This window comes from Aaosphaeria arxii (assembly GCF_010015735.1).
Source record: "Aaosphaeria arxii CBS 175.79 unplaced genomic scaffold BU24scaffold_2, whole genome shotgun sequence".
Classification (NCBI taxonomy): domain Eukaryota; kingdom Fungi; phylum Ascomycota; class Dothideomycetes; order Pleosporales; genus Aaosphaeria; species Aaosphaeria arxii.
This window is the reverse complement of record NW_022983475.1, coordinates 3,699,289-3,722,807: the sequence shown is the minus strand read 5'-3', so window position 1 is coordinate 3,722,807 and position 23,519 is coordinate 3,699,289. Positions and strand designations below refer to the sequence as shown.

General features: G+C 48.3%; 7 protein-coding genes across 7 annotated transcripts; 3 read left to right on the top strand and 4 right to left on the bottom strand.

Annotated features, from left to right (window-relative positions):
• Nucleotides 1–1,542: 1,542 nt before the first annotated feature.
• BU24DRAFT_459460 (uncharacterized protein) lies at nucleotides 1,543–1,926 on the top strand (the record flags this gene model as incomplete). The annotated part of the gene is made up of 1 exon (XM_033531731.1): nucleotides 1,543–1,926. The coding sequence occupies one exon, from the start codon at nucleotides 1,543–1,545 to the stop codon at nucleotides 1,924–1,926; it is 384 nt and encodes a 127-aa protein (XP_033388169.1).
• A 3,350-nt stretch (nucleotides 1,927–5,276) lies between these two features.
• Nucleotides 5,277–7,014, bottom strand: BU24DRAFT_459458 (uncharacterized protein; the record flags this gene model as incomplete). The annotated part of the gene is made up of 2 exons (XM_033531730.1): nucleotides 5,277–5,308; nucleotides 5,361–7,014. 2 exons carry the CDS (start codon nucleotides 7,012–7,014, stop codon nucleotides 5,277–5,279), a joined length of 1,686 nt encoding a protein of 561 aa, XP_033388168.1.
• A 504-nt stretch (nucleotides 7,015–7,518) lies between these two features.
• On the top strand, nucleotides 7,519–9,167 carry BU24DRAFT_439798 (alcohol dehydrogenase-like protein). The gene is made up of 6 exons (XM_033530330.1): nucleotides 7,519–7,906; nucleotides 7,957–8,004; nucleotides 8,062–8,382; nucleotides 8,431–8,899; nucleotides 8,950–9,006; nucleotides 9,066–9,167. The coding sequence occupies exons 1-6, from the start codon at nucleotides 7,782–7,784 to the stop codon at nucleotides 9,126–9,128; spliced, it is 1,083 nt and encodes a 360-aa protein (XP_033388167.1). The 5' UTR covers nucleotides 7,519–7,781; the 3' UTR covers nucleotides 9,129–9,167.
• Nucleotides 9,168–9,650: 483 nt separating this feature from the next.
• Nucleotides 9,651–11,896, top strand: BU24DRAFT_419439 (major facilitator superfamily transporter). The gene is made up of 7 exons (XM_033527217.1): nucleotides 9,651–10,480; nucleotides 10,549–10,739; nucleotides 10,798–10,925; nucleotides 10,984–11,285; nucleotides 11,388–11,494; nucleotides 11,551–11,602; nucleotides 11,676–11,896. The coding sequence occupies exons 1-7, from the start codon at nucleotides 9,877–9,879 to the stop codon at nucleotides 11,786–11,788; spliced, it is 1,497 nt and encodes a 498-aa protein (XP_033388166.1). The 5' UTR covers nucleotides 9,651–9,876; the 3' UTR covers nucleotides 11,789–11,896.
• Nucleotides 11,897–12,207: 311 nt separating this feature from the next.
• On the bottom strand, nucleotides 12,208–17,280 carry BU24DRAFT_419438 (uncharacterized protein). Its single transcript, XM_033527216.1, has one exon. The coding sequence runs from the start codon at nucleotides 17,038–17,040 to the stop codon at nucleotides 12,628–12,630; it is 4,413 nt and encodes a 1,470-aa protein (XP_033388165.1). The 5' UTR covers nucleotides 17,041–17,280; the 3' UTR covers nucleotides 12,208–12,627.
• A 1,271-nt stretch (nucleotides 17,281–18,551) lies between these two features.
• On the bottom strand, nucleotides 18,552–19,969 carry BU24DRAFT_127779 (1-acylglycerol-3-phosphate O). Its single transcript, XM_033520972.1, has 4 exons — nucleotides 19,486–19,969; nucleotides 19,275–19,372; nucleotides 18,929–19,216; nucleotides 18,552–18,859 (listed from the first exon to the last, which is right to left on the bottom strand). The coding sequence occupies exons 1-4, from the start codon at nucleotides 19,845–19,847 to the stop codon at nucleotides 18,672–18,674; spliced, it is 936 nt and encodes a 311-aa protein (XP_033388164.1). The 5' UTR covers nucleotides 19,848–19,969; the 3' UTR covers nucleotides 18,552–18,671.
• A 1,029-nt stretch (nucleotides 19,970–20,998) lies between these two features.
• BU24DRAFT_448231 (uncharacterized protein) lies at nucleotides 20,999–21,803 on the bottom strand (the record flags this gene model as incomplete). Its single annotated transcript, XM_033530869.1, has 1 exon — nucleotides 20,999–21,803. Exon 1 carries the CDS (start codon nucleotides 21,728–21,730, stop codon nucleotides 20,999–21,001), a length of 732 nt encoding a protein of 243 aa, XP_033388163.1. The 5' UTR covers nucleotides 21,731–21,803.
• Between the last annotated feature and the right edge of the window lie 1,716 nt (nucleotides 21,804–23,519).

Sequence of the window (23,519 nt, the reverse complement as noted above, 5' to 3'; positions counted from 1 at the left end):
AGAAAATTTGACTTCAGACGAGAACAATATTCTTCTTTGTAGATTTGATTTGCTCACTTAAACAGATCGCACTGGACTTTTTCGAGTCTTGATACTTTGGCTCTCCAGAGCCATGATGTTTCCACTTACTATTTTTTTTAATTCTTGGAGTTTAGATGTGTATTGTCCCAATCAACGAGACTATCGTTACTTCGACCATTTTGCCCCTCTAATTCCCGCCACAGAGAAATGGAGGAATGTTTAGTTTCACATATGGCAGGAAGGAACATTTCTGTGATACCCTTTACAATTCTAATATTCCTTCCCCGGGTTATGCACAGAAGGAAGTCCTGATATGAATTATGTCTCTTCGTTAAATGTTGTCATTAAAATCCACGAAACGACAAGTTAGTTCTCTTGTTTATGTCGATCTTTTCTCTTCTTGTTTGATGGTTAGTATGTCAAGGAATATATGTACAATTATGCAAGACTTTGCAATTTGGACCCATACAAAAGGGAGTGCCTGCTCTTGTATTATTATCTGTCTCTGAACAGATTGAATAATAATTTAAGAGTGGGGCTAGGTCAGTAGATTGAACTGTCTACTCTTGTAAATGTCAAGAGAGCGGATAAGTGAGTTGTGTCCTCGGGGTGTGTAGCAAGTATGTCTTGGGCGGAGCGGAAGATGGCATGAAGTTGTTTAATACTTTGGGGAATAGTGATAGCGAACATGAAGCTTCTGATGTTGTAGTGAACCAAATCTTTCGACATGGATGATTTCTCGCGACGTCGGCGCAGGGAGCAATGGGCATTTTGTGGTAGGTTGCCGTGATACAAGTCACTGCGCAGCATGTACCAATCATATATTGAGACAGAGCAATTCAGAGACGCAGACATTGTATGAAATATAATTTTTCGTATCCACTAGGCCATTGTGATGTTGGAAAAGTTCAAGTGAATAATAGTTCCCCGCCAGAATTGACATTGCGGGCCGTCACGTCGTATCCATGCCCTATCTGCGCGCCGCAATGCCATGTCACAACTCTCAAAAGTCATCGTATTCGAAGTTTCATGTTTGGGGTCATAGCATACGTAGGTGCCTTATCATACCTGCAGTCATCGCATGCATTGACTTTATAAAGCACCTCGCTCATACTTTTCCCAAACTACCACACCATCAACGAAGTCATAGATCTTTCACACTCATCAGATATTATAAGTACCCAAATGGTTAGGGATTTTCAGTCACATGAATTACGAAAGACTTACAGTCAAAGCTGCAGAGTCATGAAAATGACAAGAAGCTTTGTACTTAGAGTAGTCAAATGACAACAATGACATGAAGTTTTGTATTCAGACCCTGTAGTCACAACAATGATGACCAACTTATAGTCAAAGCTACAGAGTCATGAAAAGGACGAGCAGCTCACAGTCAAAGCCAAAGAGTCAGAGGATATATAAATATGAGATCGGTTCAGAGCTCTTCCTATCTTCATCCACAGTTCCAATCAAGAAATCTTCTATCTTTGAAAACCCCACAAAACATCACCGAGAATATCCACAATGTCTTCATCCAACAACAATTACAACAATAACGGCGGAAATATGGCCAATGGCATTGTCAACGGTACCAGCACTGAGACCAACTCCGCGAATTCCCAGCAGGATACTACGGACGGACAGATCTTATCGCTGCAACAGCAACGGACCGCACTGCCTGGTTTTCAGCCCATCCTTCCAAGATCACCACAGGCTCCAACAATATCACAGCATGCTCGGGATCTTCTAGGTATGCTCGGAGCGGCTCAGAATGAAGCTCGGATGCAAAATGGATCAGGACAAAATGGATCAGGACAAAACGGCACAGGGCAAAACGGAACAGGACAAAATGGGACAGGACAAAATGGAACAGGACAAAACGGGACAGGACAAAACGGGTCCGGCTAAGCCACTCAATCGAATGCCAACGGTGCCCTCACGATGCACTTGAAGTTCCATCCTCCTATTCTGGCCTCGCGCTCAAGAGATTCCTATGCGCATGATGCTAAGAATTGTACAATTCATCGATGAAAGGGAGTGTAGTACAACTAGTAATGTTTCAGAGGTTTAGCGTAGGGAAGTAGAAGGTTGGTGATAGATGAGAAGTAGGGTTTATATGACAATATATTTTATAAAAAGATGTGTTAATGACTGCGGTGATCACTTTGACATTCTTCTTCATATCACACGGAGGAGGCCTGGTCCCGGGAAGAAGGTGTTCTGCATAAGGTAAGGTAAGGAAAGTGTGATGTTTCGATGAATCTATCTTAATTTTATGCTCGAGTAGCCATTAGTTGAACTAGGCGCAAGAAGAAGTCCGATATCATATCAAACAGGCTTTTTCGCTCATGTGGTCACTGAGGTCTACGAGAAGGAAGCAAAATGTCTTAATGTGTTCATGTCGGGGTAGTAACAACGTCAAATCGACCCCGCCCTTCTATCATGCCACTATTCTTGTTGAATCCCTTTGGGGATATGTATCACATTAAAGTATTGCTATGTGCATGTTCAAGGTCTTCATAGTTTAGATGGTCATGTGCGGGAAGAGATGCGTTCACAAATTTAGGTAGACACAAAAGGGGTCTCTGACTTGAATAGGGTGAATAGTATGTAATTTCTCGAGTAAGTTAAGTAATTGATATTTCTCTCAAGGATATTTTGGTCTTGCAATTGCTAAAATGATTTTCTTCTTAAGGATATCTCGCGGCTTTGGCGCGGGAGCAATGGGCGTTTTGTGTTAGTTGTCCAGGGAATATGTGAAGCAGGTTTTAAGAAAGTAAACTAAGTGAAGATGTTGGATAAGACGTGCTTTTGGTACACATCAAGCCATCTTGACGTTGTGAATATCCAGGTGTGTGCTTACCTCTTGCTAGAAGTGACTGTGGAGATCGGCGTATCGCTCATGTCACACAATGTAAAAGTCATGGTGTTGAAACGTCTCATGTCTAGGGTCATAACATACATGATCATCTCATTATATACACGGCCATTACTTGCTACGACCTTACTACCTGTCATACTTATCCTTTTCCTAAATTAATATACTATTAGTCAAGTTATACGCCAAGAAGACACTACTTCAATATAACAAAAAGCTACATCTTCAGAGCTGCCGAGTTGCAAGACTGACAAGACATATTGGGTGCAGAGGCTTCTGAGCCACAGCAATGACATAATTCTATATATTCAGAGCGTTCCTCAGTCATAACAATGACGAACAATTTATAGTCAGAGCCGCAGAGCCTTGTGAATAACGAATAGCTCACAGTCAGGGCCGTAGAGTCTTGTAAATGACGAACAGTTCACAGTCAGAGCTATAGAGTCTTGTAAATGATGAATAGCTCACAGCCAGAGCAAAAGAGTTAATGCTAATAGGAAAGGTATATATACTACGTCGCCAGTTCGAATGTCTCCCTACCTCCAAGATCTAAAGTCCGCACAACAATCATCTACAGTTCCTACCAAACAACCTTACATCTTTGAGAACCTCACATTATATCCTCGAGAACATACACAATGTCATCTTCCGGCAATAACGATGGGAAAACTGGCAGCCATGGCAGCAACGAAGCGGCCTCGGGAAAGGCAACAAGTCCCCCGAATCCCACCAATCCAGCAGGAACTCAGCAGTCCCAGAAGGAGAAGGAAGCGTCTTCATCTTTGGCGTTAAACCCAAATTCCCAGCAAGGCACAAAAAAGGCACTGAACCCACTTGCCCCAGTCTTCAAGCGCCGCGAATATTATGAAATGGAGGATTCGGAATTGTCGGAACGCGATAGAGTTAGAAAGAAATTCTTCAACGACCAACGGGATATAGTAGAGGGACGCGTCAAAGAGAAATGAGAAGAGCAAAACCGGTTACTAGCCGGATATCGTCATCCCTAAAGCACTGGGTTGACTGCCAATCGTTCCCTCGTCCTACATTCGAAAAGTTCCATCCTTTCGTCATATCCTCGCGCCCAAGAAATTACCATGCGCAGGATATATGAATCGAGCAATAATTCATTGACGAAAGGCAATATGGTACACCTATGGACAATTGGCTTAATATTTGGAAAGTTTAGTGAAGGAAAGCAGAGGGGTAGTGTTAGACAAGAGTCCGGGAATTATACAACAATATATCTTATTGCGCCTTGATGACCCTTTTCGGGCTGCCTGAATATGATGTTTGGCTATTCTGGACTGAAGACACATCTGGATGCTGAATCGATTGATCAACAGGTCAAAATGTGAGAAACTAGAAATCATAACATTCCTGCTGTGCCTGATAATTCCAGGGAAGAGTTGTTGGTGGTGGATCGAGTCTGCAATATTAGACTGATGCGGGTAGACGTAGCTATGAGACATAATTTTGTCCAATTTCAGTGCACAGCCCCATGGTAACTAATTTCCATTGGAGTTTGTAGCTTTTCAGATCAATTAAGACAGGGTCTTGTTGGAACATTGGGGCTCTATAAGCCTCAAGCCCCACTGGATTATGACGGACATCTACAGATGTTAATCAGACGCGAAAGAGAAGGCAAGACTCAAAAGTTATGGAGTATTATAACCTGTCTGGAGCAAATTGCAATGATGATAAGGCGGAAGAGTGTCGTCTATTTCTCTAGCTAAGTAGTGGACAATGATGCTACTGGTGGGAGCTCTGGTGGTTGGTGATCAAGCGAAGAACTGTGCTGCCAAGGTTCTTCCAACATTAACCGTCATCTTTCTCAAGCTTCGTATAACGATTCAATATTATACTCCATCCTTCCATTTTAGCATTGAGTGGTATTTTCCGTTCCTATCTTGCTCCATCGTTGGAGCAGTGTGTGTTCGCATGCCATTGGATTAAAAGGCTATCCGAGTGGCTTCGTTCATTACTTCTTCTAATGACAGCATGTGGAGAACATTCTGTGCCAGTAAAGTTCTTGTCGCCCGTCGAGATGAACGAGCAAGAAATGTTAGTCCTCGTTATTGATGTATCATCCAAGCCGCTACTTCGACATGCTTCGGGATTCTGATATCGAATTTGAGCCATTCAAGGTGGGGTGTTGTCGATCATCCTACTGATTGATACACCACGTATCAAAACGGTTCTGAAATCTATTCTTTCCAACCAGGCCAGAAGAGGCTGTCTGGTAGCCTTCATGGCCACCACGCTTTGTTGAGATCAAACCAATGTCTCTTTGATATGTTGTAGCGAGATTGGACCATCCGTAAATGTTACTTGTACTGCAAGTCATAGATGAATGTGTTACGCCGATCGTACTTGCGGATCTTCAGTAGGGCATGAAGTCCGGACCATATTGTTCTAAGACATGTCAGCTTTACCCTATCGCAGCGACAGAACTTAAAGAACCTACCGAGAGTTTCCAGAATCATTTCCTCACTAATATCATCTCCATTCGCCCACACCGCCTCCAATAGTCCAACCGCTTGATCCGTGTGCGGAGTCCTCATCCATTTCTGGATGTCGCTCAAAGCCGCTCGCACTCTGTCTCTCATCTCTTGACCGACCGCTCTACATCCGGCAGTGAACAAAGGAGTGAGGAACAACACACGTGGCGAGAGGCCACCATCACCACCTTTCCAGGTGGTTGGTGTCATTCCGTCTGCACACTCGACGATTGCATCGACGCAAGACTGTACTTCATAAGAACATATCGGGAACTGCCGAACGCTGCATCGAAGGTGGAGAAGGGCAGTGTGCAAGAACGCCCTGTTCGAGTTCTCGTAATCGCGCATCTCGCTTTCAGAGAAGACATCGGAGAGAACGGTGCCATTGCTTAATCGTGAAGGCATTGGGCTTGCCAAACGATGTATGATGGCCATTTCCAACTGATCAACTGCAGTGAACAGATCGATCTCTGATGCAAAGGACGTATTTGTGGCCTCGTAAGGGAAATGGTCTAAAACTTCAAGCCTCGACGGCTCAATGTAACCGCTCTGAGAAGATGCTAGCTGGCGACGTTCCCTCACCATGATAGCGACATGACGAAGAAGTGCTGGAATATCGGATGCAAGTCCCCCAAAGTGATCGAAAAAAATAGAATCAGCATTGGCGAAAGCTGTGAAACTCGTGATAGTCGGTGTCTGGTCTGTATATTCGAGTTGGTGGCGTGAAGAGCCTGTTGGCATCAACGACGAGAGTGCCTCTATGTTGTCATACCAGCTGTTCAAGAAGTCACCAGCATCAGCTACGGCTTCCTTATCTTTAGAGGTAATCCTTGGCATCGAGTTCGAAGTGATAGAGGAGCTGGAAGCCCTCTGCACCCGACCAATGACTGCTTCCATGACTGCCTTTGCACCTGTCAGATGCGTTCTCCATTTGTGCTCGCCTGCAAATATTTGTGTCTGGCACAACGTGCGAGTCGTAGCCAATGTGACAGAGTGGGATGAGGGTGTAAGCCCCTCTAATTCTGATTGAAGATGCCTAATACTGCGAAGCTGTAGATCCAGTACCAGGTCATTAGGTTTATCCATCAAGCCGCCGACAGCTCTTAGGTGAACTGCGGACCACGCCATGGTAGCGTATAATAGTGAAGGAGCTTCCATGCAGCGAGGTATGATGAATCGACATATCTCGTCGGCAGTATATGCGCTTGTAGATGTGATGCGCACGGCTTGATTGATATAGTGGTTGAGGAGAGATCGTTCCAGTGGACCCAAGGTTGACATTGGATCAATGGAAAGTGGTCGTGCATCGTAGATGGTCAAACCAGATTCCTGGTCCTGTTGAAGAAATCCTTGGTCGATTGGTATCTCGGATACTTGGAATAGAAAATCGAGCTCGTTGATAGTATCGACATCGAAACTAGGGAGACGAAGCACTTCTTCGACTTCGTCTCCATCGTCGCCATCGACACCCTCATAAGTAGATGGATTGCCTGCTAAATCCAGTTCTTGGTTATTTTCAAGCGATGTAATTTCCGTGAAGGTTTGTTCTGGCGCAGCAGCGACATTCTTATCTTGCAAAGAATATACAAACCCAGCATTAGCAGTCGTATCTCGAACCATCTGCAAGTCATCGAGGCACGCTCCGAAACATGATTTCTTGAATGGCCGTCCTCCCCACCTCAAGCTGACTAGATATTCACAGGGCACATCTGCACCCTGACAACGGGAGCATTGCGGTTTGAGCTGGTCGCATTTTTGGCGACGTTTCTTGCAGCGAGCGCAACCCGTGTGAGATTTGGAATAGCCACGAGTGCGCGGCGTTTTTGCGACCTTGGAAGAGGGAGATTTCGTCCCCATGGAGAAGCCTGGGTGTTCTTTTCCTGTTATCACATTGCTCTATCCGTATTTCGGATGCAGCCTGTGGGGAGGTGGATGTAGGAAGTATATAAATTACGAAAAGGGGAGGTTCTGGAGATGGAGAGGAAAGCATGGCGAATGGGACGGCTTACGATAAGACTTCACCCCTCCGGCGTCGGATGAGTGCGACGCTAGCAATCTGCCTACCGAGTTAAACGATTTCGACGGCTCGAAACTCCCGGCTAGAGCCTATCCATGCTCGTTCCGGCAAGGGATTATTACAGTCGACTGACGGACAAGATTGGGTATGGTTCTGAATTACGGCGTTGTTTGACATCATGCTCGCGTTTAAAGTATGTAGTGTCCCTGCCACAGCTGGATGATTCACAAAAAAACTATCCTCGATCAAATAGCCTCCTCTTTCTTTTAACTCTCGCAGCAATCCGCTGCTGAATTTTGAACTACTTAATTCTATAGCCCCAGTCTGCGATCCTTTTCACGAGATTATCTGCACAAAAGAATAGCAAAACATGGCGCATCAAGAACTTCCGAAGAAGTATAGGGCTGCTGTATATGACAAGCCTGGCTCGATATCGATTAAAATTGAGGAAAAGGATATGCCAGTACCAGGGCAAGGCGAAGTTCTTTTGAAATTGTATGTTACCTTACAATACATGCATAAGCAACATCTAACATGCCTTATAGAACACATTCTGGAGTATGCCATTCCGACCTAGGAATCATGACGAACGGGTGAGCTCATTGCCCTCTCCGGAGTATCCAATCTCTTGTAATCTGATTATATTTCAGCTGGGCATCTTCCCAGGACCCAACTCCAGCTGGACAGATCGGTGGTCACGAGGGCGTGGGTGTAGTCGTCCAACTGGGTGCCGGCGCAGAAGATCACGTCAAACTGGGCGATAGAGTAGGAGTAAAATGGATATTCTCTGCTTGCCTGAGCTGTCCGCCTTGTCTGCGCGGCTACGAAGGTATTTGCGCAAACCAGAAGGTCAGCGGGTATTTCACGCCAGGCACATTTCAACAATACATACTCGCACCCGCGAACTACGTTACACCCATCCCTGACGGTCTGGACGGGGCGCTGGCTGCACCCATGCTTTGTGCTGGCCTGTGAGTATAAATTAAATCTAGAAGATAATGTGCAACTAAACACCGTAGAACAACATATGCTGCTTTGAAAAGAAGTGAAGCAAAGGGCGGCGATTGGGTCGTCCTACTTGGTGCGGGAGGTGGTCTGGGAAACCTTGCTATTCAACTCGCAAACAAAGCCTTCGCTCATCGCGTAATCGGCGTTGATGCTGAGTCAAAACGCGACTTGGTTCTTTCGTCTGGTGCCGAACACTTCATTCCACTGGAGGGTACGAAAAGTATCATTGAAGCTGTGAAAGGGTTGACTGGGGGAGAAGGAGCCCAGGCGGTTCTTGTCTTGACTGCCGCCAATGCCGCATACGCTGACGCTGTTGATATGCTACGCTTTGCGGGCACATTGGTCTGTGTTGGTCTACCCGAAGGAAAGCAGATTCCAATTGCGTCTGCTGTTCCCATGAAGCTTATCGACAAGGCTGCAAAGATTGTCGGTGTTTCCGTCGGTAACAGGCAAGAGACAATTGAGTGTCTAGATTTCGCAGTAAGTGCCCTTGACCACAGCATGAACTCCTACTAAACTATCTGAATTAGGCCCGAGGTTTGGTCAAACCGCACGTTCGTGTTGAGAAGCTGGACAAATTGGCTGATGTAAGTTGAGCTTGAAATAAAATCCCGAGGTAGTAAACTCGTATGCTAATACAAGGCAGACATTCCATGACATGCATGACCGAAAGGTACAGGGACGGGTGGTTTTGGATCTTCAATCATAATAATGCAAAGTTAGCGTCACTTAGATACACTTGAATAAGAAGCCATATAAAAGTTTAAGTCATTTCAGATGCTCAGCAATACCAACCTGAAGCTGAGACAATAAAAGTTGTTAATGTTAGATTGTGATAACTGCAACGCGAAACTTGAGCTCCTTAGATCCATCTGACACTAATCGGGAAACCTGAACCAAAAGTCAGTGGTAGGAGCGGGTTGTTCCAAACTATATCAAAGAGTAGGTTAACAATCAATCACACCAACACCCAGTATATCGGAAATGTTTCCCTTAAGATCCCTAAAGAGAAGGCTGACTTATAGTACTGTGCAAATCTATAAGATCAATGTTTGTGGCGATAAGGCTACTCGAAATGCGGAATTCATGAGCGACAGACCTGTTACGAACCCATGGGCGATAAACGTTCGCTCGTACGAGACGCGCTATATCCCAAATAGGAAAGTATTGGAGATGAGCGATGACAGAGCTTCGTCTTCATCAGAGCCTAGCGAGACACTAGAAAGTCGCCCAAAGAGTCAATCATGATTCAAATTGGCAAAATGCAAGACAAATGGTTACGATTAGATATCGTTGGAAGCACGAATCGTGCGCGTTCCTTATCTTCGGAAACGGTGGCCCGGGGTAACGTGGAGAAGGAGGCGGCTTGAAGTCATTTATCAACCTCATGTCTTGCTCGTCAGTTTGTAGCTTGGAATCGGTTCACCTCCATCTCATATTATTTTCTTACCGTCGAGATGGCGACTCCGTTCACCACGAAGACTGATCTCGAGCAAACGACATCAGCGACTCCATCTTCCATCCACGTCGCCCAGAACCTCCGTCTCGACCCCTATGGAATACCACTCTCCCCAACCCCAGCTTCGGACCAGAAAGACCCTCTGAACTGGTCTGCCGGACGCAAATATGTGCTCTTCGCCGTGGCCTGCTACTCGACTTTCCTCTGCACATACCTAACGACCTCACCTGTCGCCACGTTCCCCCAGCTCGAGGAGCAATTCGGCGGCAGCTACTCGCAAGTGAGCTGGACGCTCGCCGTGCCATCTCTCGGACTTGCCATCGGCCCATTGCTGTTCTCTTCGTTCGCAGACATATACGGTCGTCGGCCCGTTCTCATAGCTTCCAGTGTGTTGACGATGATCGTGACGGGATGCACGACCATCAAGAACATCTCGTACCCGGGGTACATGGTTTTCCGATTTCTACAAGGCCTCACGGCTGGTCCTCGCGTTGTTGTTTCGGCTGTCATTATCAGGGACATCTTCTTTGAGCACCAGCGTGGTTTTGCAGTGGGCGTTTGGGTCATGTCCATGGATCTTGGAGGCGTCATTGCTGGAGTCAGTAAGTGTATTCTGGATGGCTTCAAAGTAACATCTAGAAAAACGGTTGCTAATGAGATACTCCAACAGTCAGTGGATTTACTGCGCTCGCGAATCAATATTGGGCAGGTTACCACGTCGTCATCGCGTTCGCCATTCCCCTCTGCTACGAGATGTTCTTCATGCGCGAGACTCTCTACCCTCGACAATTGATACTCGATAGGGAGCAAGCACAGCAAGATATCTCAGACATCAAGCGTACAACCGACATTCGATTCTGGGTAAGTCATCCAACTCCTCTACCAACCACCCAAATCGTCCTAACACGTAGATCTCCAGCACATCACCAAAATCCCCGGCGTCAACCACCCACCGGCCTACCAAAACATCATCCACTTCTTCAAACTCCTCGAGCACCCCCGCCTCCTCTGCGCCATCCTCCCCTTCGTCTTCCTCCTATACTGGTGGTACGTCCCCTATCCCCCTTTGCCCTTAACCAACTCCACCCACTGACACCAAAATAAGGATAATGTCCCTCCTAACCATGGTCCCCGCCGCCTACGCCACCTACAGCGTCCAAGCCCAAGGCCTCATGTTCCTAGGCCTCGCCATCGGGCTCATCGGCGCCGAACTCCTCATCTCGGGCCGCCTCTCCGACGTCATCGTCTCGCGGCTCGCGCTGCGCAACAACGGCGTCCGCACGCCCGAGATGCGACTTTATCTCGGGTACCCTGCGATCGTGCTGGGGGCCGTCGGGCTCGTGGTTTGGGGGTGCGCGATTGATTATGCGTGGCATTGGGTCGTGGGGCAGGTGGGGTTTGTCGTCTGTAAGTACCTATATTGCTTACCGTGATATCTGTCATCTGGATGGGAGTCTGGGTGCACTGTGGGGGGTTGATGTGAGATGGGAATGCTAACGGAAAGCGCAGTCGCCGCCGGATGGCAGATGTGCAACACGGCCGTCTCAGCGTACGTGTTCGATTGCTACACCGAGCATATCATAGAGATCATGCCGTTTTACACTTTCTTCTATAACGTAAGCTCCTCCCTTTGCCATCTATATCAAAGTCCACAAACTGACGCATTGAAAAGTTATCAGCGTTCATAGAACCGTGGTTCATAAACTACTGGGTCGAATCTGTCGGTACGTATCTCACCCACTCCCGTTCTGTTTCCTTGCGAGAATGTAGGAGATACTGAAGATGATGTGACGACAGGATACACATGGTGCTTCGCGACGCAAGCGCTCATCGCGCTCCTTTTGATACCCGTGTTTGTGGCGTTGCAGCGGTGGGGACCGCTGCTGGCGAAGAAGTTGGAACTCGATTGAACTGGACTGGACATCGGGAGAGGAGAGTGAAGTGTGTACTGTTCTAAGGGGAATTGCTCATGTTGTACGGAGAGGAGGAGATGAGGAGTCCAGGTAGTTAGTAATGAAGACGTGAATATCTACTAAACAGCCATGGATGATTGTGCTGATTTACAAGATCTGATATTTGTAACTCGCTCGGACTTCTGTATGGGTAAGGGTTGTAATATTTCTGTCCGCTCGTGAAATACAAGTCCAAGGGTGTGGTAGATAGGAAAATGTGCCGTGGAAATATCTTACTTTGTTGTTAGCCATGGAGATCAATCATCATTTTCTTTCTATCTATTAGAAGGCCAAATAAGGCCGGTAAGTTCTTCAAGGTGCTGATATGGCGAGTCACTGACCACACCATCATACATCCATTCGCGAAAGTTAAAATATTGTTAAAGTAATAAGTTTTTAATATTGGTAGTGAGTGTAGTAGTCTCAGCCAAAACCTTAAGTTATAGATCATTGGCATTAAATAATAGTAAAGTTCCCCTTGATATCTCCGATCCAAAATGTCAACAGGCAATGTGCCTAGGTACACAATGTTGGGGGTATATGCCAATTCCGTCCTTGTGAGTCCAGTCCCCCCCATCCCAGGGGTTGATAAACTCCATAAAAAGAAAATGTTGGTATCTCGTTAGTTCCTTCCGTTCGTTCGTTGGTTCACTCGTCACCAGACGATGTGATTTATGTATGTACAATTGCGCACGTGTCACTGCTAATTATGCCACACACCCATGCACCAGCTGGAGCTTGCACAGCATGGCGGCGATAAAAGTGCACAGTAGCAGTGGCAGGGCTGAAGTAGATAGTCACGGGACCCCTATCATCTCCAGCCCGCCGTCACGACTTTCTTGGATGTTGATGATCTTGCTGCTCCGCAGCATGGGGAGGTTCTCCTTGTCGCTGTCTTTGCCCATGGGTTGCAGGCCGGGTAGGCCGGCGGTACCGCCGAAACGACTTCGGGTTGGGCTTGCTCGTGCACTGCTGGTGCTGCCGACTTTGCTGCTGACGTCGATGCCTGAGTCGAGGTCGAGTCTCTTGATGGCAACTTGGAGGTCTTCGACTTTACTGGATTCTGATTCCCTGTAGGAGGGCGCGGGGCTGACTGATTGGACTGATGGAGACGCTTGCTCGCGTGAACCTGGGAGGTAGATACGTTCAGCGCCGAGGGTGCGTTTGATGTCTTCAAATAGGACCTCCATCGGGCAGATGTAGGCGAGTTTATTAACCTCGCAGTATGCTAGGACATGTCCCACGACGTTGTGGGTGTTGTTCTGGATTACCCACGCACCGGAGTCTCCACCGACACCGAAACTGCCTAGGACGTACCAGCTGCGAGCAAAACTCTTTCGTCGATGGATGCGGACAGAACTCATCTGATGGCCGACCATGCCAGCTTGAAGCCCGCTAGTTCGACCGTTGCAGTGGACAAGGAGGCCGCCCAGCTCATCGACTTTGGCTACCCCGTTTGGGTACTCGTCTTGCTTCTCTTCGTAGCGGTGTCGTGTCACTGGGGTAGCGAGTTTCTCGCGGATGTCGAGTTGTTCTGGCGCGACTTCAGAGCTGCTGCAGTACATTCTTCCCCCCTGTACGACATTGTAGGGCTGGAGACGTTCTTCTTTGAGTTTGAGCAGTGACCAGTCGATTTCGTGGACAACACCGTCTCGCTCCCAACGTCGTATGCCAGAAGAAGCGTGCACATAGCCGAGCTCATGCGAGGAGAGGTGATCATCATCACGGTCTTCTTCGCAAGGGAAGAAGTCGTCGTTGACATCGTCGATAGCTGGTTGGGTGATTTTGATATCCTTGCCTTCGCCAATGGCGACACCCCTGATGTCACCAATCGTGCCCCGAGACATGATCGAACCTTTAAGATCATCCTCAGATTCCTCATCCGAATCAAAGCCCTCGTCAGATGAGAACTCATACGGGTCTTCGTCGTCGTCGTCTTCATCGTCGGAGATCTCCAATGGCCATGTACCTGAGAATTCAGGCGCCGAGACCTGAACACCTGGCTGCGAGCCCATGCCCATGAGCCATGGGTTGCCACCACTTCGTGCACTGGAGAGAACGGCTTCATCGCCGCTGAAGTCATCATCGTAGTCATCATCATCGTCACTATATTCGCCTTCATCCTCGGACGGCGCATCCAAGAGATGGTGCACACTCATTCCCAAAGGCTCGTCATCCACCAAGATGACTCCACCGTACGAAACTGGTGGGAGGTGCTCGCCAAGATACGCACCGATGGATGCACCGCACACTGGCCTTTGCTGATGAAACGGGTTCATAACGCCCGTATCGGCGGAGGAATCCATGTTCATCATGGAGCGATGGGGTGGTTTGCCTCGACGGGAAGAGCGGCTCATCTTGGACCTTCGGATCTTGCCGCGACGAACCTTGAGATCGTACACGTCGCTGTCGTATTTGAACCGTTGATCTAGGATCGCCTTCACCCTAGCAGTACTGCTGCAGGTAATGCATACGGTGGGGCGGGCCTTTTCTTCAGTGTCTCCAATAGCGAGGAGGTCAATAGCGACAGTCTCGTCAGATTTCTTGAGGGCGCGCTCGAGAAGGCGTTCCAAACGAGGAAGCATCTCCTTACCAAATTCTTCGTAGATGTGTTCGGAGAATTTTGTTCGTTGGATTCGCAACTTCGGCCGCGTCTTGGGCTCCGATTCTCTCTCAATCTGAATGATTGAGGTGTCGAGTTGAGGCTGTTCTGATACTTTGTGGTGCTCGATTTCAGGCTCGGGAGTAGGGTAAAGCTCGCGCTCTGGGCGTCCTGCGTAAGACATCATTTGTGTATTGGCGACGGAGATCAGGGTCCCGACAGTATTTGTGCGCTCTTTCTTCTGGCGCCAGGTCTTTTGAAGAAGGGTGATTCTGTCTTTGTAGTCTTTAAAAGTCATGGAGTGGGGCAAATCTGTTTCGTGGGCGGAGCGCGTTTTGCGCCATGCGCGTTGAATGATGCTTGCTGCCTGGTCCAGGTCTCGCTTCTGAATCACAGATACGTCACTCCTGTAACCTAACGGAGTCATCGAAGTTGAATGCAAGTCGTTTAAAGACATCGATCGTTCCTCTTCGTTTTGAGGTCTCCAGTCCATGGTTGGAGCATGCTCCTCTACTGGACTCTTGAAAGTCGTAACACTGTTCGAGAAGGGCTTGCGCAGGATGTTGTGTTGCGACTTCTGGGAACGCTGGGACCCATTGCGTGATAGTGAAGGGTTCGGTGAGTGTTTAGGGCTTGTGGTCGCTTCTGACAGGGTCTTTGACAATGACTGCGCACGTTCAAGGTACTGTGAACCCTTTTCGTAGGCCCATCGCTTCGCACGATGCGAGGGGCTCTGGGGTGTTTCTGCTGTTTGGGCGACGCTAATACTCTTGCGCTTGGCTGAAGGAGACGTGCTTGCAGTAGCTGCCAATGGCATCTTTGGTTTTTCCCATTGAAGATCTGTATCTGCTTCATCTAGGGAGCAACACTTCTTCAGCCTAATAAGAATAGGCTCGTAGATCTGCATGAAGTTCTCTTGAAGCACCTCCCCATTTGCGATCCTATCAGCTGCAAGGAAGCAGTCGGCAACAGCTTGTTGATATGTAGTGGTACATTTTGAAGCCAACCTCCGGATATATACACTCCTGATGCGTTCTTTGAAGTCTACCAGGCTGTATTTGTCTTTCCACAGATCAGAGAGGGGCATCCAGAGACCGATTTCTAGCAGGATAAGACCGAGACTATAGAGATCGAATTGTCGACCGTCATTTCGGGGCTTGAAGCCCGTATGCTTGGGATCTTCAGGATGATGGTAGAAGTTGGGTTTGGACATATTTCTTGAATCCTCGAGGCTGAACTCTGAAAATAGATCAAAGGAGCTGATGATGGGTGTGCGAAGTTGATATTGAAGTGATCGACTATTTCGTGATTGGGTTTGGCTTCGGTTCTTCTTGAACAGAAGGATATTGCTGCTGTTGACGTCTTTGTGGGTAAAGTTCTCGCCATGGATTTTTTGGAATGTTCGGGCAAGAGTGAAAGCAAGAAAGAAGCGTTCTTCAAGGGGAGGCGTGGCGCTACTTGAGTTGTGCAGAGTTTTGGATCCAGTCTGAAGCGCGTTCAATAGCGTGACAGGCTCGAAGTCGATTTGTCTACTGCTTGAGTCGGTTGCTCCTGAGTACACAGAGGTGGGAAGTTGGAAAACAATTCCGAATCGAGGGTGGTGTGGATCTTCGAAATATCCAAGGCACTTTAGTGTGCTGTATGAAGATTGGGCGCTCGAGAATTGGGATAGAAGAGCTAGAAGTCGATCAAGGCGAGTGGTGGTTGGTGGCACTCCGGTATCGCGATAGCCAGAGTCGAAAGCAGCGTATTCTACTAGTACGTGTTCTTGGATACTCTTGCTGCCGTCGGTCTTCCAGGGGTTGGTGGAACTGTGTCGAGAACGAAGTTTTCCGATCACTCGAATGGCTGAAGAGACACTTTCGTATGAAGGGGGTGGTTCGTGACTGGGTAGCTCAAGGTCTGCTATATCCAATTTCTGGGGAAGAACCGTGGGGTCCTGTTTCTGCGGAAGATCGTTCAGATGAGATGATAGTAAGGTGGAGACTGGAAGCGTCCGGGGGTTGATGAGAGTGACGTCTGAATCGCTGTATTCCGGCAAAGAGAAGATGGCGCGGGCAGCGCTTGATGATTTGATCCTGTCGTGGTGGGACTTTACCGTGGCAGTGGGAGTAAGATGGCCACTCTCGCGGGAATGCCTTCTCGAGCTGGAGAGGTCGTATAGGACATCGATGGATGTGGTCAGGTTCTCAGCCAAAGTCTCGTAGCGTGACCTCTCAGAGGCCGCCCACAAGGCAGGATCAGAAGGTCGACCGCTACTCTTCTCCCCAGACATGGTCTTTGCCCCTCCATGCACGGCGGCGGGCACCTGCAGGCTCTCTGCCTCGTCTAGGATCTCTTTGATTCTGCCAAGGACGCTGGAGACCGTCTCCGTTAAACCCGCGCGCTCCACACTCTCGTCGATGTCTCCTTGCTTGTCCTTGGTAGTGTCGGTCCATTCCATTCCCCATGATATTAGTCGTTCCTTCTGGATCCGAAATGTGCGATATAGAGGGTTCTCGCCGGTGAGCGTGTTGGGGGTGTCCTGCTTGACTACCGTGTCGCAGGACGTCTTCGTGTCTGAGTATAGCTGGGTTAAGCGGCGGGGGAATCCACCGAAAGTCTCCATGATCGCAATACAATTCCAATGCGGGTTGGACACATGGATTTTAGGGACAGTGAGCGTGGGGAGGGGGAATCTAGTCAGACATGAGGGATAATAAGAGTATAATGACTGCCTTGGGGGAGCGTCGTCGTCATGGCGCCGGCGTTGATATAAGATCGGAAGAGTCTAGGGGTGTGGATTCGAGGGGTGCGCAGGTGCATTTCGTGGATGCCTAGAGCAAAGGGAACGAACGTGGTGTTCTGGTTCTACGACCAATCAGCATCGACCTCTAGTGGCTGTCGAACTGCGGCTGCGGCACCTCCGCGACTCTCTCATACATCTCACTCTCGTCTCCTTGGTCTCCTTGGTCTCCTTGGTCTCCTTCGTACACTCCGGGGATCAGCCCAGCCAGCCAGGCGACAATAACTTCCGTTACTGGTTAAATCTCCAAGCTATTACTCAACTGTTAAGCCCGTACTGTGTAAACTCGACAAGTCCTGCTGTGAGATGCATACGTTCCTGTACAAAAAGATGCTCAGCCTCCCCCTTCACAACCCTTCTCATTCGTCGCCCACTCGGCTACATCCAACATCCGGGGACCTCCCAATCTCCCTCTCCCTTTCACACAAGGCAGATGGGAGGCGCAGCTTTCACCTGTGGCGCACCGCCAGCTACAGTCTGCCCTACGAGACACATAAACGGCTTCTCCGTCCGCTTGATGCCGTTAGAGTTGACATACTTACAGCAGGGCCAAGAATACACGATCCTGTGACTCGCAGTCATCTTGAACGAGGTAGTCTTAGCAGCAGGTTGACGTTGAAGCCGTAAAACCCTCCCTCGCTCCGGGGCTCAGGAACAGGGCTGTGTCATCATCCATTGTTGATGATTGCTCACATCGACTCTTCGGGCCGTCAGTACCCAGAGCCTCGTCCGTTGCGCACAACGGTTGAGAGAGTGCACACGTACCTAGGCTCCAGGATTAGTACTACTATGAATTGTGTAGTGACCCATCAAGTCCCCCTCGTGATCCATAGGTGTGATCCTATATGCTCCACAATAGGCAACATGATTCTTAGTGTTTGTGATTGGTGCTACGGGTGCGCTACTGGAACACTTGGTCATGCTAATATGTTCGGAATGATGGGCTGATTCTTTTTTTCTATTGGTATTTGTTTGCCTATTTGTGTGTATCTTTTTTTTTCGTTGAAGGATATATATGCCACTGTCATGCAAGTTTTCTCAACACATTGCGCTATGCGAACGTACCGGTTGCTCCTAAGCCCAGGGCGAGCCGTCGGAGAGTTTGTCGCATCTGGGTAGACCGCATTGGCTAAGTCGCTCGATCCCCTCACCGACCTTTTGGAAAGAGTACTCTCTTCGAACATGAATAAAATCGCAATATTCCCACATGGCATAAATGCTGTTATGTCTTTGCTTCTGCCACCTCGCTCAGACGCCAAGACTCCGCTCGTTCGTACTCGAATGGGAAGTGTAAAGATAAAATGCCAAAAATCAACAGACCCAAACGGGTTTATCCTTTCATGATGCTGAACAAACAGACACTCCTAATTCCCATTTCGCATCCTTCCACCCGTAATCCCTCTTCTATGTCGTCGCTTCGTCAAACATGTCGCATCATCAGGACCTTCTTATCTTCAGTTCCTCTTCCTCAGCTCCGCTGAACTGTCCTCGACGCCAGTCGCCCTGGGGAGAGGAGTATTCGATCCGTTCTCGGTGAGGTGAGACAGGCGGATGAGCTCGTTCATCATCGCATCTCTGGTCTTGGTCGTGAGCGCGTCAGCATCTGCGGGCGTGAGTCCCTTCGTTGGGATCGGAGGAAGCACTGCACAAAGCAATTAGTAAATTCACGATTGATAAGTTATGATTTGTTTTTCCACGGCTTTGCACGTACCGCTAAAGTCTACAACACCCGGGACGAACTTCTTCTGCTTCAGGTTCAAGACATGGCTGTAGGTTGCGACGACCACGGGAACGATGGGCACTTGGGCCTGAATGGCGAGGTGGAAGGCGCCCTTCTTGAAGGGCAGCAACTCGGGCTTCTCGGCGTAGGATCGCGTGCCTTCGGGGAAGATGAAGACGGATTGACGCTCGTCGCGGATGGTGTTTGCGGCGCCGTCGAAAGCTGCGCGGGCAGTGGCGCGGTTGGCACGGTCGATGAAGACAGTCTTAGAGAGAGCCACTGTTGGTGATTAGTACACTGAACGACGGACTTTATACGAGGTATGTATATGGCGTACTGAACCAGCCCAAGAAGGGTACCCATTTGAGAGAGCTCTTCGCGGTGACGGAGCAGTATTGAGGGAACATGCATCCAAGCATGAGGACGTCGAGTTCTCTGTTCTAGCGTTAGTCGTCACAATTTTTATGAGATGTTCCTTGCCCCTGTGACATTCATAGAATGCGAATGCCCAGTTTACGAGAACCTTCGAATATCCAGGACCAACTCACGTCTGATGGTTTCCAACAAAGATGGCCGGCCTCTCCTTGAGAGCCTCTTCACCTCCCCGTCGTCCACCTTCCACCCTTGCGCTCTCTGTAACACGGAAGGTAACCCCAGTAAAGATCCACATAGTCCACTTGAACGCCCTTGCGACAGTCCATTGGCTGAGTCCACCGTATCCTATGCATCTCAGGAAGATGCTCGCAAAGACACCGTACGAAGCGCAGAAGCACAAGGCGATGGTGGCGGTGATGCAGAATGCGACGAACGACGCGAGCTGGGAGAGCTTTTTAGGTAGGAAGATCGAGATCACTCGGAGGAATATGATGAGGAGGGGAGGCGTGGCCATGGTGTATTGTAGCCAGCCCATGGTTGGGGATTGAGGTCGGAAATTCCCACGTGTAAATTATTCGTTAGAGCCGCTTTGGTGGGGTGAGGAGACTTGGGGGTCCGATTTCGCTTTTCTTTGGGGGATTGCCTGTAGCCTTGTGGTATGACGAGAGGCAGATATGAGTGCCTTAGGTAGTTTATAATGCCGTCGGAGGCTTGTTGGGAAGAAAGGTGTTGAAGATACGCTGCAGCCGTGTTTGGGAGGGAACTTTTTTCGATGTTTCAATGGTTCAGACCGCCGAGGTTGACCTTGCGCTCGCTAAGCTTTCAATCGGGGAGAAGCTACTGCGAACCTGCAGCGAACCTACACCTCAGATGGGAAGACCTTGCGATATCGTACCGTCGTCCTTTGAGGAATTAAGATTGCATGTGGAAGTTCTGAAAAGGCCTGAAAGTGTTTTTGGAGAGAGTCTCACTCTTCAACATTCAAGTATCTGGTGGCAGAGGGTGGATCATGCACTGATCTAATATGTCTCGTTGGACTGGCCCTCGTGGGGTATTTCTCCGTCCCGCGCCCATACATCCCCGTCATATTTGCATCTGAACGTGGACGCGTGACGTGTGAAAATCACTAGGACCAAAGTCTAGCTAATTGCTAGGAGCATACGATGCAGTGTCCATGCGGAATCGGGAGACGGGACTGGTATGCATGCGTTTCTCCCGATGATATCGATCACATGGACATTTCATCAATCGGAATTCAGTATGCGGTTGTCCATATTCGATTGATGCAAATCGAAAACACACGATCGAAATCATTGAACAACCGCTAATAACCAATGATGTAATGAATTAATTCATCAACAATCACTCAATGTAGCAAACGCAACTATTGCATCAATTCTTATTTGAACGCAAGGTATCATTATGTTATACTACATTGAATTATCAATTTTAGAGAAAAATGTATTCTCCTTTACAATACACAACTGTAGTATGAGGCCACAACTAATTAATTCACCGCCCTCGAAACTGCGTAGTTGACGTGCGCTCCCAACAAACGACTTTTGGCCAACTTTTTATCTCCACGGAGCCAGATATTCACTTTTATATGGCATATACGGCATGAGGTGAACCCTCTGCTCTGCATCTCTGGCCGGATCTGCACCACTAGTAAGCGGCCGACCATTTTCATTTATCCTGAATATACTCAGGAACTAGGGTATGTCTCGCACCCTTTCGTTGCTTGAGCAGAACCCACGACGAGATTCCGAATACGACGATATCGGTGAGGAAAATCGGGATCAATATCCACCGCCACGCCACCATGTGGGTGACAGCCGAAGAGATGCTGTTGCGATGCCCTTGAGACGCAAGAGGAGTGTCGAGTACCGCCTTGAACCACGTCTCGGGCGTCCACCAGTGATCAGGATACGGTACGTCTGGGCGTGCAACACTAGGAAGGATCGACTGCCCTTGTGTCTGGTTCGTGACGACAAAGGTAAAGATGAGGGCCGACAGTGTGAAGAGTACTGCGAGGAACTGGAGGATCACAAGGGATAGGAGTACTCTCGATTGGCTCTGTTTGCTGTAAGTATGATGCCCAGTGTTTGATAGGATGTCGAAATGTACTGTTGATTGCCTACGTCGCAACCACCATGCGACGAACAGGCCGTATAGACCGAGGAAGAACCCATATCCAGCTGCACCGTTACTTGTGTGTCCTTGGTCTACCCAAAGATTCTTCGGCTCGACGAACAATTGGGATGATGGCTGACCGGGCCAGTTCACTTGGTAATTGTGGACATGGTTCTTTTGACCGTGTAGGAACCCAACCATAGAACTGATCAATCCAAGATTGGTAATGGACAACGCCGAGAGAACGAAGTTCGAGATTACCATCAAAAGCAGAGTGAGCTCCATGATGTAGCTTGTGGCCTTGATGTTTCGGTATCAATATGGCGTCAAAGATGGGAAAGATGCACGTCGTATGTGGTGAGCTCTCCTTGAGACACAATCTGGTGCTTCGAATATTTTGATCAACGAGGGAACGAAGCACTTTATAGCTGAGGACCAGAGTTCGAAAGAACTAAAGCTTTGCGTACCTCATCGAGCATCGGACCTGTCAGATATAATAAGCACCAGCGTGGCTAGTGAACCACGATTGGTCATGTAACATGATTAACAATTCACGAGAAAACAATCCTCCCATGGCTCTCTTTGTAAATCAATTCTACAATATTGAAAGGTTCATGTTTCAAGCCACGATCCAAAGACATTGGTGCAGATTCTTTGTTCTATTTGGTTCATTCGAGGACAAGGCAGCTCGTGCAAGTGAAAAGCTTGTTGAAAGCTTCAATGTCATGGTCGTCCACTGTAGACTAATCCGGCTCAGCCACGGGTAGTCTCAGCTCCCGATTTGTCCTGACAGGCGATACCCCTCACTAATTATACGCTGGAGCTCGAACACTAAATATTTGTCCTGTAGTTCAGTCATTTTGAGGCTGTGGGAGACTGTCGGCGAAACACATCACTCGGTCATCAAAGCAAGTAGCAAGCTGAAAGGCTGAAGAAGGCGGGCTGAAGCCAGCAAAGTATCCTAGCCTTACGTTGATCTTTCGATTAGAACCAGCAGCAGAACCAATACATTTCGGCGGATGACGGTCTCCGCCCTTCTTTTCTCAAGGCTGTGATCATTTTGAGGAGATATCGCAAGTACGTGTTGATCTCTGAATGGGTCTAAAGTAGCGACCCAAGAGTGCTACTGCCTATTCCGGTCGCAGACTTGAGCATACGAGTGGCTTTTTCCATGAATATTATACTTCACGGTCGAGAACATCGAGAGTGGTCTCTAAGATGTTTGGATGTCTCATCGCAGTGAATCAGATTACATCATTTTAGACCTTTATGGCAAGGTATTTGGCTCTGTGCTTGACGGACCCAATCGAAATAAACGAAAAACATCTCGAAGTATCGCACCGACTGACAAGCTTTCCATAACTACTACATAGAGTGGTGACATATGCACGCTTTGAGAGATATAGATTTACACCCCGGAATTACATGTACCAAATCAGGCTACTGCACGACGCAGCATACCTTGCTGAAGAAATATCCAAATCGACATAACTACAATTTCCAAAACACACAGCCCCCTCCAGTTCTTAAGACATATGAAGTCAAGCATGTGAACAGCAATGCCAGAGCCATAATTTCCTGGTAGCCATAGTTGTGAAAGGGAACGATTGCGGGGAATCCGAAGTCCGGAGTGGTCTGGGGGAAGACCCTGTCCACAATAGGCCTAGCATCTCCAGGACTTTCGTCTACAACTCCTTCAATTTCATCTTATCAATACGTTGGCTGTTCATAACATGGATTATCTTCACATGTATTCTCTTACGTATGTAACTGAAACTAGATACTGTATCTAAGACATGCTATATTCAAATGATACAGAGAGGGTCTTCGACGGGAAGTACCGCGGAAGTATTGTACCGGTCGCGCAGGATCCTCTTCAACCACGGCTCTTCCACCAGAGTTACGGCGACGTGACTAGCTTTGGTCGCCCAACAAAGCTTGGCCCGTTAAGCTGTATCAGATGAGGCTTGGATCTTTTCATCTTGCATGTGCAGAGTCCAGATCGAACTTGAAATTCCCAACCTGTTTCTACTTTAGTGCGCAGTCTGATCACATAGCATTAAGTCATTCGTTC

Coding starts and splice junctions, on each gene's coding strand:
- BU24DRAFT_439798 (XM_033530330.1), top strand. CDS start 7,782: ATGGCGCATCAAGAACTTCCGAAGAAGTATAGGGCTGCTGTATATGAC. Junction 7,907..7,956: donor GGCGAAGTTCTTTTGAAATT/GTATGTTACCTT, acceptor CATGCCTTATAG/AACACATTCTGGAGTATGCC. Junction 8,900..8,949: donor TTGAGTGTCTAGATTTCGCA/GTAAGTGCCCTT, acceptor TATCTGAATTAG/GCCCGAGGTTTGGTCAAACC.
- BU24DRAFT_419439 (XM_033527217.1), top strand. CDS start 9,877: ATGGCGACTCCGTTCACCACGAAGACTGATCTCGAGCAAACGACATCA. Junction 10,481..10,548: donor AGGCGTCATTGCTGGAGTCA/GTAAGTGTATTC, acceptor ATACTCCAACAG/TCAGTGGATTTACTGCGCTC. Junction 11,495..11,550: donor TTTACACTTTCTTCTATAAC/GTAAGCTCCTCC, acceptor CGCATTGAAAAG/TTATCAGCGTTCATAGAACC.
- BU24DRAFT_419438 (XM_033527216.1), bottom strand. CDS start 17,040: ATGGAGACTTTCGGTGGATTCCCCCGCCGCTTAACCCAGCTATACTCA.
- BU24DRAFT_127779 (XM_033520972.1), bottom strand. CDS start 19,847: ATGGGCTGGCTACAATACACCATGGCCACGCCTCCCCTCCTCATCATA. Junction 19,217..19,274: donor ACCCTTCTTGGGCTGGTTCA/GTACGCCATATA, acceptor AATCACCAACAG/TGGCTCTCTCTAAGACTGTC. Junction 18,860..18,928: donor GGGTGTTGTAGACTTTAGCG/GTACGTGCAAAG, acceptor TGCTTTGTGCAG/TGCTTCCTCCGATCCCAACG.